The sequence below is a fragment of the Procambarus clarkii genome, chromosome 72, assembly GCF_040958095.1.
Source record: "Procambarus clarkii isolate CNS0578487 chromosome 72, FALCON_Pclarkii_2.0, whole genome shotgun sequence".
NCBI lineage: Eukaryota > Metazoa > Arthropoda > Malacostraca > Decapoda > Cambaridae > Procambarus > Procambarus clarkii.
Window position 1 is genome coordinate 4,060,748 of NC_091221.1, and position 18,114 is coordinate 4,078,861.

The following is an 18,114-nucleotide window of genomic DNA, read 5'->3' on the forward strand; positions in this document are numbered from 1 at the left end:
TGACAGCTGACTAACACCCAGGTACCTATTTTACTGCTAGGTAACAGGGGCATAGGGTGAAAGAAACTCTGCCCAGTGTTTCTCGCCGGCGCCTGGGATCGAACCCAGGACCACAGGATCACAAGTCCAGCGTGCTGTCCGCTCGGCCGACCGGCTCCCTGGAACTGCCTGCAACCGCTGACCACAATGTGACACAGGCCCGACTAAGCCCTGGAACATTGACAAGGTAGCGAGCGGCCAGGACCCTGTTCGACCTCTAAAAACCCAGTACCCAAATGTCAGCCCAAAACATGCTATCAAAGATGGCAGCCAACGCAGCAAACTTACGAACATGGTGGGCACGAGGATAGACCGCAGGCTGGCTGGACCAAATAACCCTGAGGACGACCAGGACGACCCGAACCTTAGAACAGGGAAGAAGGGAAAACCCAATCAACCCAAATCACGTCCCCGGTTACCGATGCCATGGCGCACAGATAACGGTGGAGAGCCACCACCGGACACAACACATAATGCATCCTCGGCCTAACCAACCAAGCATTAATGACCCCTCTGGAATGCAGCAGTCTCATTCTTTGCCAGAAAAGAAGGAGACTATTGCAAATGAACAAACCTACCACCAGGACCAAATAGCAGGAAACCCCTGCGCCAGAGGAGAGCATGATGCTCCCCGACCTGTACCCCCAGAAGCCAATGCCAACAAGAAAAGAGCCTTCGCCAAACAATCCTGAACCGAAGGGACCACAACAAACTGAGGAGAAGAGAGAGCACCCGATCCAACGACCAGGATGACTCAGGCGGTGAATGAGCAGGCCAGAGGTGAAACAACGCACAAGATAGCTTGCAGAATGGAGCAGAAATAACATCAACACCGAATGCAAGCTGCAGCGGATCCACCAGTGCCGCAGCAATACCCACATCAGAATGACCAGAAATGAAGACTTGAGGAGAAGATCGAACCAGCCACGTAACGAACTGGCCTGATCTGCTGAAAGAGGCAAAGCCGCGGGAAGACCCCGGGTTCGGACATCGAACAAGCAGTGCCTGAAACCAAGGCTGGACTCGTCACCAAGGAGCCAAAAGGACAACTCACCCTTGGTGAGTCTCCAAGCGAGTAAGGACCTGGAACAACAGCAGAACCGGGGAGAAGAGTTAAAGGTAACCCCACCTCGATCAGTCCTGCAAGTAGGCATTGACCCTGACGGCCCGCAGATGGGTAAGGGCGACACATACCGGGAGACGCCTCAACCACACCGATGCAAAGAGGTCCACCTCCGGGAGCCTGTACATTTGGCAGAGCCAATTGAAGGAGTTGGCGTCGACCGTCCATTCCGTGGATAGGAGAATGAACCAAGACAGGTCGTTCGCCAGGATGTTAGACACCCCCCCCTGAACATGAATGGCCAGGAGAGACAAACCACGAGAACTCAGCAGATAAGTCACCCGAAACTACCAGCCCCAGAGAGCCAAGGACCACATCGAACCCCCCACAGTTCAGGCAAAAAACCACCAAGGAGCAGTGGATGCTCACTCGTCAATCCGCAAACGACCTGCACCCTCTGAAGCGACACCAATACAGCTGCGAACTCCCGCACTATGCTGTGAGCCCAACGGAAGGATGGACTCCACTGTCCCTGGCCGGCCTGGTGAGCACTGGTCTCAAAGCCCCAGCCAAGAGACAATACATCTATGAACACATCGAGCAAGGGCTCTGGTAGGCGCCAAGGCACTGAACCGTGAAAAACATGAAGAGGAAGCTTGCGCTGCAGCAACCAACACAAGGCTCCTGGAGGCCGAACCCAGCGAGTGCGAGAGATGTGGAAGGAATGTGAATGAAGGAACCAGAACAGCCGACGAAGCCAAACCCGACCCAGCAGGTAGACCATCATGGCAAAGTTCAGGCTCCCACACAAACCCTCGAGCAACTGCCGCGTGACCCGGGAGCCCCGCAGAAACAAGCGAAGGCAGGACTGCAGCTAAAGCACAGCCTCTGGAGGGAGAGACAAGGAAGAGGTCCGAGCATCCTACATAAGACCCAGCCAAGATTGACCTGGCTAGCTGAAAAAGAACCAAATCCCTGGCGAACAGACATGCAGACTGGCTGGGAGCCTCCACCAGCCAGTCGTCGAGGTAGGCCAGAACCCCAACCCGTAATAGACGCAGATGGGCCACCACGACCTGGGTAAGGTGTGTGAAAACGCAAAGTGCCAGATTCAAGCCTGATGGAAGGCAACGAAAGCGGTAACCCTGATACCCCACAAGAAAACCGAGCCAGTCCATGAACCTCAGATGAATTGGGACATGCCAATTACGTGTCCTTGAGGTCCAGGGACACCATCCAAGCGCCCGGCTCCAAGAGAAGACGGTCCAGGGTCAGAGAAGTCATCCGAAAAGAGGGGCAATAAACCCACGGATTCAGATGAGACAAGTCCAGAATGAACCCTGAGGGCCACACAGTCTCGTTTTGAAACCAGAAACAGGTGTGGGAAATCCACCGGAGGGACAAGGTCGTTTCAACCACACCCAAGCGAACCCAACCACGAGATTACGCGACAAAGCGCATGAGAAGAGGCCTGTTCTACCAACCCCGAACCACCCAAAGGAGGAGGGGCCACCTAACGTCACCGCAGGCTGCACGCAACGACCCAAAAGGCCCACAAATTGTGGGACCAGGCTTGAGCAAACAGCACGAGAATCCCCCACCCCCACTGCCCTGTATGTGAGACGATCCACGAAAAGGGCCGATGCCCCTTATGAGAACCCGACCTCCACACAGAGTGGTCACCGCGCTGACCTGACGAAGACGGTTCCGAAGGCTGCACTAGCTGACCCTGCCCCAACCGCGAAACCCACCTACGGTTCGGAGCCGGAAGCAAGGGGGAAGGAAGTATGCACAGCAGAGGGGGAAAGGACGAGGAGGAGCGGTTGGAACCGGAGCCGAAGCGACTCCCACCCCCAAGTCCGAACCTCTGAATCAAAACGAGGCAGTCTCGGGACATCCGGGGCCGCAACCAACCTAGAGCATAGCAGCAATCTAAACCTAGCATGCAACGCCGCAGCTGCCTGCACCTGCACATCATTATCAGTGGCCTGGTGAATGGAAGCACGTACAGACAACACACGTCACATGACTACAGGTCAAAACAAGCATCGACCCAACAGGCAGCAAGGCAGAGGCAAAACAGGTGAGTGTCACCCTGAGACAAGAGAACAGAGCAACCTTCAAACTTGCAAGACGCGAAGGGGGACTCAGGGGTCACATCTATCGGACCACAAAGCCCCCAGACCCTTAGTGTCCCAGGACCCAGGCTAAGGGTCCTGGGGTTTCCCAGGACCCTTAGCCATGGTGACACGCTAAGGGAAGCCCAGGCAGGGTACTGCGAACTGGCACCCAAGTCTACCAAACAAACTGCTAAAGCTGAACCCCCAGGACATGACCACTCACGGAGGCCAAGCGGGGAGGACCACCAACACAAATACAAATATATATATACACCCCTAAGAACAGCGACAGGGGACCACAAAGGCAGACCTCCCCCCACCAGACAGAAAACAAAAACAAAAGAAAAACCCCGCAAGAGGACAACGTACCCGGGCGGAACAGAGCCAGCCACTGTTATAGGTGAAAACTAGTTGTGCAGTACCCTGTACCCCTACCAGTGATGAAAACTACCCCTTACCCAGAGATAAACAAGGGTAAGAAAAACCCCAGCTGACCCTAAGGGCAGCCAAGTACCAAGCAGTAAATAGCACAGCGGAGGTAGATCCCGAGGTGACTTGCGGAAGGAGGCCCCAAGCCCCAAGAGCAGTACTTACAGGGCACCTAGGGAAGGGAACCCTAGGCACATGCAGCCCGAGTACCATGGAATGTACCATGTCCCGGGTCATGCACCACCTGTAGAGACAGTCCACACCACAAGACACAGAACTGAAACAAAAACCGGAGCCAGAGGCACGACTGCACCAGACATCCATCAGCCAAGAACTGAAGGTTGGGTCGCCAGCGGGTGGGTCTGGGGTTCTCCATTCCCCCTCCCAGGGAGGGTGGTTGCGGAGACAACGGCGCGGCGACATGACGTCATGCTAGTTTGTTAATTTTCGTTTGGGGGGTTCTGTCTACTTGTTCAGCCTTCAGTCGCAATAGTTTAAACATAATAGGGGTTTGTTTTGGGGCACCTACCTTTCTGGGTGCCTGTCCCGGTCGATGGCAGACATAGAATGCTCCCAACCACAGGGGTGGGGGGGGGGGTCTATAGACCATTGCTTCTCGTGCCTCTCTAGACGGGGGCCAGGTTCTGTCTTGTGGTCCCCGGCAGGCAAGAACTCCATGCATTGACTGATGCCAGAAAGATATACTTATCCATTCAGCTTGGATAGCTCTAGGAAGCCTATGGGGCTCCCACCCAGAAATATATTTGATCACATTCTTAACACTTGTAAGATTTGTTGTTGTTTAAGATTCACTACTTGGAACAAAAAGTTCCAAGTAGCACGGGCTATGGTGAGCCCATTGCACACACTTGTAAGAGTATTTGATATACAATGGCAAATTACAACAATAGCACTTCCTCATTATAATGTCCTGAGAGTGTGTTGTGCAGATGAAGTTTCTGCCAAGATAACATCACCTCAGAGCCCTAGTGAATTTTCTCATTGATATATATTTATATATCATGTTAGTATCATTTTCTGAGTGTATCTGAAGTTGGGGCTTATAGTGTTGAACTGCTTTGCCTGTACACAAGTGCTTGGGGGTCGTACATTAAACTTGGACTGGCTTCAGGAGGGGCCTCCAGACTTCCTGTGATTTTAATAAAAATCTGGTTGTATGACTTTTCTTTGTCAGTGTTGGTACAGTGGAAGAGTATGTGGTTGGCAATGCCTCTGTCGCGGGTTCGCGTTACCTCAGAGCCCCAGTGGATTTTCTCATTGATATACACTATTTCACATTAGTGTGATTTTCAGTGTGAAACAAACTTATATCTCAAGATGTTCCTGATATGCCTTGGAAAAAGTGTTGAGATAGCAGCATTACTGAATGTGGTACATTATATCACTCCTAAAATCAGGCGCAGACCCGTAGTGCTATATAGACCACTCTGTCTAACGACCGACGAGTCACTGAGATACACACCCCTCCAGCATGAGCCTTGGATGTTTTGAGAGTTGCCAGCAAGCATAAATGGAATACGGTATATTTATTAATAATTTCATATATACCAGTAAAATAAATATTTATATAAACATGAAATGTGTTTAGAGCATGCAAACCTCACTGAGGGGCACCCAGCTATGCAATCAGCCTAATAGTGTTTACAGAGGAGCATGCATAATATACCGTATATACATCATAAACACATGTTTTGCACTAAAGTGTTGCCACAATCCTTAAATATTAATAGGTATGTTTTACTATACTACATCTCGAGTTTTTTAATATTTTTTGCCAATTTCAGTGCCTCAGGCCCTTTAAACACAATACAGTTCAAAGTCTGGGAATAATTGGCAGAAAAGATGGGAACAGCTTTAGACACTGATAGTTGAAATCAAGAATAATAATTGCATGCACACAGGTATGACAAAGAATCAAGGAGCATTGCATCTCTAGGAAGAAATTACACATTTATACAGTACTGTATATCTATTACATGAAATGAACATTATTATTACTAATAAATGCATACTTACTGTTGAGTCTGAATATTATTGGCTAGTTGCCAATGAGAGAGTACTAGCACAATAAACAGCATTCTGTGGTTCTAGGACCAGCACAGAACTATGAGAGTGGTACCAAAATATGACTTGGGAAACCAAGGGTCCCACAGGAAAATTCTTGGTGGACATGAGCAGATATTCAACCAATAATTATTGTACTTACTTGACATCAGAATATATACATGTACCCCCCACACACTATCAACAACAGAGCACATAGAGGTGTATAGAGACAAAGTGGAAAAAATGCTCTTGGAGCTAAGTAAGAACAAAGCAGTTGGTCCAGATTGAGTTTCACCATGGGTTCTGAGAGAATGTGCACCTGAGTTCAGCATTCCACTTCACCTGATCTTTCTGGCATCCCTGTGTACAGGAGTCGTAGCAGACGTGTGAAAACAGGCTAACATAGTTCCAATCTACAAAAGTGGCAGCAGGGAAGACCCCCTCAATTATAGACCTGTATCATTGACAAGTGTAATAGTGAAAGTATTGGAAAAACTAATCAAAACTAAATGGGTAGAACACACCTGGAGAGAAATGATATAATATCAGACAGTATGGTTTTCCATCTGGAAGATCCTGGGTATCGAATTTACTCAGTTTTTATGATCAAGCCACAGAGATTTTACAGGAAAGAGATGGTTGTGTTGACTGCATCTATCTGGACCTAAAAAAGGCTTTCGACAGAGTTCCACCCAAGAGGTTGTTCTGGAAACTGGAAAATATTGGAGGGGTGACAGGTAAGCTTCTAACATGGATGAAAATTTTTCTGACTGATACAAAAATGAGGGCAGTAATCAGAGGCAATGTATCAGACTGGAGAAATGTCACAAGTGGAGTACCACAGGGATCAGTTCTTGCACCGGTGATGTTCATTGTCTACATAAATGATCTACCAGTTGGTATACAGAATTATATGAACATGTTTGCTGATGATGCTAAGATAATAGCCAGGATAAGAAACTTAAGATGATTGTCATGCCCTTCAAGAAGACCTTGGACAAAATAAGTATATGGAGCACCACTTGGCAAATGGAATTTAATGTTAATAAATGCCATGTTATGGAATGTGGAATAGGAGAACATAGACCCCACACAACCTATAAATTATTTGAGAAATTGTTTAAGAATTCTGATAAAGAAAGAGATCTAGGGGTGGTTCTAGATAGAAAACTATCACCTGAGGACCACATAAAGAACGTTGTGCGACGAGCCTATGCCCGCTTTCTAACTTCAGAATTGCTTTTATATACATGGATGGGGAAATACTAAAGAAAATGTTCACGACTTTTGTTAGGCCAAAGCTAGAATATGCAGCGGTTGTGTGGTACCCATATCTTAAGAAGCACATCAACAAACTGGAAAAGGTGCAAAGTCATGCAACTAAGTGGCTCCCAGATCTGAAGGGCAAGAGCTACGAGGAGAGGTTAGAGGCATTAAATATGCCAAAACTAGAAGCCAGAAGAAAAAGAGGTGATATGATCACTACATACAAAATAGTAACAGGAATTGATAAAATTGATAGGGAAGATTTAATGAGACCTGAAACTTCAAGAACAAGAGGTCATAGATTTAAACTAACTAAACACAGATGCTGAAGAAATATAAGAAAATCCACTTTCGCAAATAGAGTGGTAGACGGTTGGAACAAGTTAGGTGAGACGATGGTAGAGGCCAAGACTGTCGGTAGTTTCAGAGCATTATATGACAGAGTGCTAGGAAGACAGGACACCACGAGTGTAGCTCTCATCCTGTAACTACACTTAGGTAATTACACACACATAATTGAAAACTCCATACCCCAGAAGGATTTAAACCCAGACAGCCAGGAGCACCATGGCGTACCTGGTTCCTTAACCACTCGACCACCGTGACTGTGACTGTCTTTGGCACAAGAAGCCTATCCACAAACAATGAAGATAAAAACGAGAAGACCACAGGTACAGAAACTGATAACAAATGAAGAAGAGGAAGAAAATTACAGCAGCCCCAAGAAACCTCGTACTGTCGCCAACAATCATTTTGTTGACAGCAAAAGATTGGCTACCTGCAGACTATACAAAGAGCAGCACACAAGCCAAAAACCATCAAGAAACATCTTTGGGGCAATATGCTGAAACAGACAGACCTGCAGAAAATTATGTGGGTTTAGACAACTGACTCAAATAGCCAGAAACCAAGACTGGGCCAGCCAAAAAAGAACAACAGGAGAACTCTGCCAATGAACATCACCAGTCTGGAAGATCCTTGAGAAACACCCTGCCCAAAGAATAAACTACGCAGGCAAAGTTCTTACTCATGTACAGCCATTCAAATATCGGATGACACAGGAACTCTCCACCACCAACTGGAGACAAAAAACCAAGCGGAGTAGGGACACATGCAGAATGGTGAGGGAAGCTGACGCAGGATCCTACACCAGACACAACCAGGTCTGAACCTGCAGACATCTTCACTATGACAAATTCCTTTGCAGGTCAGACACAGAAGCCACTGCCTCCTAACAATCCACACCAGACCCTGCAGGGCTTCAAGCCTTTTCAGCACTGACCAGCAGCAGACATTGGAAGATCAAATAAGAGCTGGACTTACCGGAACTGACACCGAACCACATAATAGCAGACATGAAAAAGAGGTGCTGATTGTACATACTTATTGGACACCAATGTCTCTAAGTCTTCCTCAAAAATGAGAATAATGCTTTGCCTCCATATTAGCAAATGGCCATGGCCTAAAATAGCTGTATTGCAAGAAGTTATCTTGCAAATGAGCAGAAGCCTGAAAACTTTATGCCTGAGAGCAACTGTGTCAACAGGATGGTAGGTCCATAGAGATGACATGCATCACACATCTGAGGATGGAATAACCCCAATTCCAGCAAGAGGAAGGACTGAGGTAACATGGGTGTCAGTCAGGGTTTGTAAAACACTGATGAACACTCAAGAAAGTTGCAAGCAGAAAAATCACGCTCTGAAATAAAAGAAGGGATACATTGTGACTAAATCTGCAGATATATGAAGTAAACAACCTCCTTCAAGTGTGGAAGCTGGAACACCACATCAAATGAAGTTTCAGATGGAAGAACTGGATTCCTGAGTCATAAACGTAACTAACAGACACAAAAACTACATTCTAAAAAGGAGAGGAAGGACATTTGGAGCCATGAATGGCATGAAAAGTTCCTTGACACTTCCTTTAGTGCATATCCTGCAAAGAGTTCAAAGTACCTCACATTCTGCTTGACCAGGAGCTGAGCTAATTGAAACCAACACCTAACTGTAGAGCTAACCTTTCCTTCAAATCCTGCACAATAACCAAGTTCCAATGGCACATAGTCGACTCTGAAATAATTTTCCTAAGGGAGGAACCAAAAACCACAGTAAAGATAACTAGTGGTGAATAGACATATCCAACAGCTCCAGGGAAGGGAAACAAAGCTGAAACTGATATAGTAGCAAGAAAGATGCACTGGGAACAGCTCAAACATTTGTGGAATGTTTATGCATGAGTCCCTACACATGAACCAGCTAGGCCAAAAGAATGCTGAATTCATGTCGAGGATTTCCACACATCACCATAGGTATGCAACTTCTCAGATGGCAGGGGAGAGACATAGATGATCATCTCACCCAGATCTGCTGTGAGCAAGCTGATTTCTGCTGGTGGAAGGTGGTGTCAGTTGATGGTCTTGACGGCTTCTTGTCATAACTTTAATTTGATAGTTTGCCACTTATCACAAACATTTCTACAAGGAGGATCAAGTATTTTGTGACCATCTTTCAATACTTTTATGGACTGTTCACCTCAGTATTGGGTTGATTTCCAGTCCCAATGTATTCCCCACCCTGTAAAGGGATTAAGTGGGATTTGCAAAGGCCCCTGAATCTGGGGGAGTCGAGTCTCACAGATCCCTGACTTGACTGGTTTCTCAGGTGCATAAACAGAGGAAAGCTACTTAGGGGCTGCCCAGAAACCACGAGATATCCCTACTGTAGATTGTACCTGGATGTACCTGGATGGGGTTCTGGGAATTCTTCTACTCCCCAAGCCCAGCCTGGGGCCAGGCTTGACTTGTGATAACTTGGTCTAGATATCTAATAAATAAATACAAAATTATTAGAAATTACAAAACAACTAACAAGCCTGGTAGAATTTGCTCTCCATACCAATGTGCTTACAACTATCCCGTCAAATCTTAATCTACTTCTGTATATACTGTATTTCTTATACATATTTTATTTGGGATTTCAAATGAACAAGTTTTCAGTTACAGTTCATTTGGATACTTTTGGCAATTTGATTTAACCTATTTTCTGGTAGGCCTGCCTCAGTAACTCTCCCAGCTAAACAATGGCCCCAACCAAGCATTAGAGTGATGCACCAGACCTCTGAAGCCTATTCTTGACTACCAGAAGCCAGGACCAGGATCTGGATGTCTCTCTGAAGCAAGAGGAGACTGTGAATCGGAGATCAACCCAAAAACCAAGAAATATAATCAAAATCATAATAAAAATAATAAATAATTTGCCTTGTTTCCTGAAAATACCTAATTTTCTTCAAACAGTGGCTTGTTTTGTTGTCCTAATGTTTTCTGGTAGGAATATTTCTGGGTTTGTGTTTTATTCTTCAATCCCCAAGCTCTCATCACCTTGTAGAAAAAGCCAAATTCTGGCCCTGATTGCCATTACACAAGGATAGGTCTTAGGGGCCTGATGCGTCTCCCCAAGACATGCCTGGATATGTACCTAGCTCGGAAAGCTACTAATGGCCATAAAAGAGAAGATGTTTCATTATATTCAACACTTGATTGTTGGAACTTGAACAAAAATCCTAAAACTGAGCATCATTCCACTAAATAGCTTTCCTGTTAAATTAAAAAACATTTATATACAGTACAGTATTCCTAAACCCTTTTATTCCCCTCTTTCTTTAAAACCTTGATTGACAAACTACCTAAGAAAACATTAATATGTTTCTATAAAGATCTTATTTCTAAACATCTTATCTACAACCCTGACTGCAATATGCAAATCTTATCATAACGTGTAAATGAAAATAAAATTGCAAATGTAGCTTTGTGAGAAAATGCAGAGCTCTATCCATCATTATCTCTCTTAACCCCCAGAATGGTATGCAATCATTAATAATGAATAAAGTAACAAGAAAATTAAATAATGAATAAATACAACTAAACTAGAAATGAATCAAGTAGACATGTAAAGGTTAGACACTCAGTTTACTAGTGGCATCTGTCAATGGCTACATCCTGGTAACTCTCCAAAATAGTCCCAGATGTAGGAAATATTAGTGGTGAGTAATGGTGCCACTACAAAAACATAATCAAATAAATTGTGGATTCTGAAGAGCAGAAAACATTGCAAATATACAATACTAAACATACAATGGTGGATCCAAAATTTACTTAACTTTTTTTTAGAGGGGCAAAAGCTAGCTGTGTAAATGTGTGTTTTCAACAGCACACCCAGTAAAAATTAAAGTTCCCAGTAAAAGAACAAATAGTTTATTGCTACTGTATTTCCTATAGTACACTATAAATTTTCCACCAAAGATCCACCATTGCTACATGATTGAATAACAACACTAAAAGGATGACACATTCACCATGTATTATCAGTGCAGAAACTCCACTGTAGTGCAAGGGAAAAGGTGGTGAATGCCCTAAATTTTATATACAAAATCTACAAAACTTTTGCAACTTTACCTGAAGTGAACCCTGTGGGTAGAATCCTGGCCCCCTACCCTGCTGTAAAGGCAAGGAGTATTTTGTCATGAGAAACTCTAACATTTGTACACACTCATTAGGTTTGGTTCACTCAAGCATCTCTTAACAAAAATAACAATTAAAAAATACAGTATAAGGTAGTCAAAAAAAATTGAAATATTTGTATTAGGAGTTAGGAGGTTTACAGCTTGTATGAACCAAGCCTTAGTGCAATATAAAACCACAGATCCAAGATGAACTTAAGAGCATCACAAGCCAACATAGCATAGTTTACCCATAAGGTGGTCAAAAAAAGAACAACATGCACTATAATTGTTCACTAAAGTCTATTAGGCAAATCTTTTTTTTTGGCTTATTTGTACTTTTGTTTAAAGATTAACTTAATGGCAAGCTTAGAAATCCTATCTAATAATTTACAGAACCTTAATAATGTATAACACAGCTAAAAAATAGCAACTCCAGCTCAAGGAAACTGATCATTACAGTACATCTATTTGGGGTTTAAAATTCCTTACATGCTGTATATGTTTCAAATGTATAGCAGTATTATGATATGGATGAATTTTATTAAATGTTTTAAATAAATAAATAAATAAATAAAAAGACCACCTAACAAGTGGAAATAATATAACATGAAGATTACACATGCTTCACAATCATACAGGTAATTCATAATGTTGAGCATAAGTACCGTCAGCATGCTTTATCTTACCTATACTGCAAGGCTCAGTTTGAATTGTTTGTATTTAACCACCACACATTTGACTAAAGGTTGTCAAACATACAAAAATTATATTCCAGACATTTTTTTAACCTGTTTTGCATTTTCAAGGCACACATTTTACTTTCCCTTTTTATTATTTTACATAAAAAAAATCAATTAAAAATACATTTGGAACCTCAGTAATCAAACTTAATTTGTTCCAGAAGGCCGTGCAAGTGCCGAGCTGTTCAAGTACGGAATAATTTTTCCCAATAAGGAATAAGGAATTTAGAGTACAGTACTGTAATCCGTTCCAGATCAAAATAAATACACACACAGACAATAAATAGACAAAATAAATGCAAATTTATTGTCACTTTACCTGTACTTAGGAGAGTTGATGGCATATGTGGAAGGTGGTGAGGAAGAGGAGTAGAGATGTTATTGTTGGCAGGGAAGTTTCTATGAAAGGGTAGATTTTGCCAGTTGTCTTAATGTGTGCAAAGTGAGTGCACAGTTGAACTCTCATGAGTGCACAGAGTGTGTGCGTGCACAAGGTCGAGTTTTGTTAATGCAAAACCCAGCAATGTCTTGTTGGGTATCAGTGGGTAGCTCATGTCAACAGGAAGCTATTGGTATCACAAGGGCCATCGTGTGCCTAACAGTTTGTTAAATACAGCAAGAAAAAGTATGGATAACAACTAGCTAACATCCAAAATCAGAGTCAGAGGGAACTTTCGGGTTTGCAGTCAAGAAGAGGCCAGAAGGTCTTGACTGACATGTAACCTCTAGGCCTCTCGTGACGTAGTTATGATGTCATGGCCTCGCGCCACCCAAAGAAACCGATTTAACTGGTCTAGGCCTTGGTGTTCAATGCCCGATTAGTGGAACTCATATATTGAAAGGGGAGTGTGGAGGGAGCCTTGAGTGCCCCAGGAGAGCTTGCCAGCGTCATTCTGACGAAGTCGCCTGTTAAACTAAAACATGAGTTGTCTATGCTGCCAGCTATAGCTATATTTCCCACCTAAAGTGATGTTAATTAATATCTCATCATCTGTCTAATTTCATCTAGCGCTATTCGCTGCAGAATCCGGTTTGTGATATGATATTTGCTAATTAACTTTGGTACAAGTGATTTAAGAAGAGAGAAAAATTTTGTACACCACTTGACCATCTAGCAAGAAGCAACATGACTTGCCAGTTTTATCGGTGATCAGTGTGAGCATCCGCAAGCCAATCGTTACAAGAATGGGATTTCCATATCGTACCTCGATTCGCCTTTGATTGCCTTTAATTTCTTGGAGAAATAACTTTAATTTCAACGAAATTGGGACTTAGAGAAATTTCTAGCTAAGCCGCACCACCCTATCAGTGAGCACCCTGCCGCCCAGTTGTGTAACGTCATGTGCAACCACTGTGCACCTGTTCTGCCAGTTTGCACCTGCCACCCAGTGTTACTCGCATATTACCATGTGCGGTCATTGCTGGAGTTGTCTTCACCTGCCAACTAATGTCACCCCTGTATGTTTGTACTTGCATGTTACCACGTGCAAAAATTGCTTGAGTATTTCATCAGAGCATCTACAGTTCAACATTGTAAGTACGTAAGGTGTGAGTGACAGGCTGGCCATAAAGTAAGTACAAATTATTCTCTGTTTCTAGTGTTCCTAGTGTTGATCTTGGATCAGTCGTCCGACCTGTATTATTCTCGTTATCATCTAATACAAGTGAAAGTTGATCTGGTCGAGGAAACAATAAGTCAGTTGTAGGTACGGCCGTCTCGGTGACACTGTATCCATCACTGTCATAGGTATAAGTGTTATATACACGCCACACATTTAGTATTTGTGATACAGTACTTTTGTACATTTGAGTTGTATGGTGTTATTATTTCATTATCAGTTATTCCTTTGTCTGTGATACACTGCATTTTATATTCTTCCAGACACCAGTGGAAGAGCAAGTTATCGAGCATTGTGTCTAGGTGACGCCCGTGATTATATTATTATAAGTTTGTCATTCAATGATTATTATGTTGTGTTACATCGCTGTGTTGTGCTTGTGTGTTATCGTACAGAGTTGAGTATAATTATTTATCTTGTTTACCTGTGTGACAGAATATTTTAAAGTAAAGTAATACTGTACAGTAATTAAATTGTTCATTGATTTGTTGCAAATCTTAGTGACAAGTGTTAACATAATAATTAATTGCTTGATTGAAGATTGTCCAAGTAACAAGAGAAGCCACAAAGCCCACGTGCCACAAAGGTTAATGAAACAGACAGAGAGAAAGATCTAGGAGTTGATATCACACCAAACCTGTCTCCTGAAGCCCACATAAAGAGAATAACGTCTGCGGCATATGCGAGGCTGGCTAACATCAGAACGGCGTTCAGGAACCTGTGTAAGGAATCATTCAGAATCTTGTACACCACATATGTAAGACCAATCCTGGAGTATGCGGCCCCAGCATGGAGCCCGTACCTTGTCAAGCACAAGACGAAGCTGGAAAAAGTCCAAAGGTATGCTACTAGACTAGTCCCAGAACTAAGAGGCATGAGTTATGAGGAAAGGCTACGGGAAATGCACCTCACGACACTGGAAGACAGAAGAGTAAGGGGGGACATGATCACAACCTACAAAATCCTCAGGGGAATCGACCGGGTAAACAAGGATGAACTATTCAACACTGGTGGGACGCGAACAAGGGGACACAGGTGGAAGCTGAGTACCCAAATGAGCCACAGAGACGTTAGAAAGAACTTTTTGAATAACACTTCTCACAAAGAGAAGTGTTATATTCTTATGATTTTTTTTTAGTGATATTCCTGCAGGGGCCCTAAGCCTCTGGCTAGCCCACTAAGTGTTACTGTACTTGTTTCTGTTTTACTTAGGCAGAGTATGAGTATTTATGACTCATATGATCGCTTCAGTAAGATTTTGCCCCATGTGTTTAACAACAACTCCTCTGTTGAATTTAAGTTGAAATCTTATTGGATTTGTAACTGTGCACTGTGTTAGATAATGTTCCAGTGGTATGTCGGAAAAGCATTGTTTATTGCCACTGCAAGGGTTGAGTACAGTTGAGTCCGAGTGTCCATTAGTGTTCAGTTAGTTCACTTTGCTCCTTTTGCCCATGCAAGAGGGCTTGATACTAGGTCTCGTGATTACCAGACAGAGCGGTGGGATTGTTTCCTGCTGTAGCTGGTACAGTACTGTTTAGCTGTTGGAGTGACACTCAGGAATTAATGTATCATAACGTTGTTATTGCCATGTATCAGTAAGTTTGGTTGAATTAATTGTTTTTGCAAAAGTGACTTTTTGTCAACAACCTGTGATGAATACTGTCCCGTTATTTTGCTCTGCTACAACCACTTCTAAATTCTTCAATTTAACTGGTTTAAGCTATGGGATCAAGCCCACAGCTTCAAACACTGAATACTGAATTTGGTGTGAAAACCCATTTGCTACCCTCTACATTGATTATTCAATTGAGGAGTTAACGACCCAGTGATTGGAGGACCCAGTAGTTGGACCTCAGTGTTTGCTCTCGCCTACTAATTACCACTGTCACATCTGGCACCCACTCGGGGGCTAATAAAGTGGTAAATCAAATAAGCATATAATTTCACATCTGGCCACCCAAAGTGTCCACTCTGAGTGTCTATAAAGAGGAGACTTTATAGTCCCTCCTTTATATCAACATCAGCTCCTATGATGGCCTCTTTATTTTTTAGAATCAGAGATAGTAGATTTAGGCATACCAAACTCAATAGCAAAAACAAACAGGCAGACACCACTTTCATATTTTTCTCAGTTCTTTTTCATCTCTATGGTGGTTTTAACTAATTTTCTTTTCATTTGGCTCTTTATCACTAACCTTAGATGCCATGGCAACTTGTTTACATTAAGACTATAAAAAATATTCAACAAAACACAGGAAAATTTACAGAGAATTTAAATAGTGTTGTGCACTGAACGACAGTTACTGGAAACAAACTCTTTTGTTATGCATGTGCATTTGCATGCTGAACAAATGGACAACTACAGTACTGAGTTTTGTGTGGGGAGCCACTTCAGCTCCCTGGAGCTATTGGACTGATATATGCTTTATTAGTCTGGAGCATCAGTCAATTGGAGTTCTGCCTACCGGGAACCACGAGCCAGAACCTGTCCCCCTCAGAGAGGCACAGGGAGCAATGGTCTATGGAAATCCCTATATGTTTGGGAGCATTCCATGTCTGCCATCAACCGGAGTTAGGTACCTAGAAAGGCTGGCATAGCAAAACAAACCCCACCTGGTAAGAAATTGCAACCGAAAACAGAACAGAGACACAGAACTCTCCCAAAGACATAAGGAAACAAGCAAACAAGCAAACGTCATTCACTACCACCGTGCCACTTGTCCGCACAGCCTCCCCCTCCCTCTCACGGGGGCGGGGGAAGCCCCAGACCCCCTCACTCCGGCTACTCACACCGCCAGTTCATAAGCTGATACGCTCTGGGGCGGTCGCTCATCACTGGCCTCGCTTTATTGGCGGAATTTGTGCCTTCATGATGTTTCTGCTCTTTGTGGTGTGGTGGCCAGGAGTAACCTCAGTGTATTGGGGCTGCATGCGCTTAGGGGTACCTTCCCTAAGCACCCTGTAAGTACTATCCCTGGGTTCTAGGGTTACCTTCCTTAATGCCTTCAGGACTCCACTTCAGTGGAGGTTCTCGCTGCTCAGCATTTATCCCGCCGCCCTTGGAGCCAGCTGGGGTTTTGTGGCCTTTGTTTGGCCTTGGGTAGGAAGAGATGGTGTAGACAATGACAATGTGATGTCTCACTACAGACAAGTGATAAAACACAGGGAAAAACAAGTGTCTTTAGACAGATAAGGCAAGCAAGCAGTGAGCCACAACCAGGTCTTAGTGGTATGCCTGCAAAACGTAGGAGAGCAACCCATCCTCTTACAAATTACGTCACTTTTTACTCGCATGTGCACTCAGGCTATAAAAGGACGTAATTTAAAATGGAATCAGCTCACGAAAGTGATGTACTTTCCCGTTTTCTATTTTTGGTCCTCTGGCTTAGGTTGGTGGGTTAGGAGAAGACACATTCAATTAATGGTTTTCATTACTTTTTTGAAACCTTAGGAAACTTCCTGCCCTCCTAACCTACCAGAGAACCCTTAACTTACTGTTTAAAAAAAAATCTTAATTTTTTTTCAGTAATGTCATTTTCAAATTACAGCCTATTTTGGCTGTAGCACATACAAGCAAAAAGCAACATCATTTGTAAGAGGACGGGTTGAGGAGAGAGAGTACCCCAGAAATGTCATCATTGCCTGATGTTAAAATGGAAGGGGACTCCCATTCCAAACACTAACACCTCTCCTCCCCCCCACCCCTCCTCCTCATCATCTTCCATACGCCAACAAGGTACAATAAAGGTAAAGTACCTGTATAGTAAAAAAAATATGAGTAGTATTCTGTATAAAATGTATTTTTAAGTTGATATTTTTGGGTGTGTGGAACGGATTAAATCAATTTACGTTATTTCTTATGGGAAAATTCATTTTGGTTTTCGAGTTTTCGGTCTGCGAACCGTCTTTGGAACGAATTAAATTAGTAAACAAAGGGTTCACTGTAACCCCCATTTACCAGTTGTTGGTGTTAACAGCAAAATACAGTTTTTCCAAATCAATTCACCAGTTCTCAAGTGATAAATTGGTTTATGCAAAAAATATTCCCAATTAACTGGATCATCTTGGTGGTAGCCAACTTCCATTTAAAATGAATAGCAAAAATCTTATCTAACTGGAATTAACTAAATATAGATCAGAGATATCCTTAGACTTTATTAAATGTTCATTAAATGTAAATTTGCCATAGTGTTAACAATAAAAATACTATTGATTTGATCTTTACTAACAATGAAGAAATTTACAAACCCATAGAAGTACAAACATAC

At 43.3% G+C, this 18,114-nt stretch overlaps 1 protein-coding gene and 1 long non-coding RNA gene across 7 annotated transcripts in view; one reads left to right on the top strand and one right to left on the bottom strand.

Annotated features, from left to right (window-relative positions):
- LOC138356369 (uncharacterized) overlaps nt 1-1,932 on the top strand; it is a 420,379-nt gene extending 418,447 nt beyond the window's left edge. The window contains exon 4 of the long non-coding RNA XR_011224394.1: nt 1,923-1,932. This is a non-coding gene — a long non-coding RNA (uncharacterized lncRNA). The remainder of the gene's footprint in view (nt 1-1,922) is intronic.
- LOC123773761 (alpha-protein kinase 1) overlaps nt 1-18,114 on the bottom strand; it is a 183,420-nt gene that overhangs the window by 132,453 nt on the left and 32,853 nt on the right. For 5 of the 6 annotated variants that reach the window (XM_069312345.1, XM_069312341.1, XM_069312343.1 and 2 more), the window contains one exon: nt 11,438-11,479. The exons of the other annotated variant lie outside the window; for it this stretch is intronic. In XM_069312345.1, the coding sequence (XP_069168446.1) occupies nt 11,438-11,479 (42 nt within the window). The remainder of the gene's footprint in view (nt 1-11,437; nt 11,480-18,114) is intronic. 6 annotated transcript variants of the gene reach the window in all.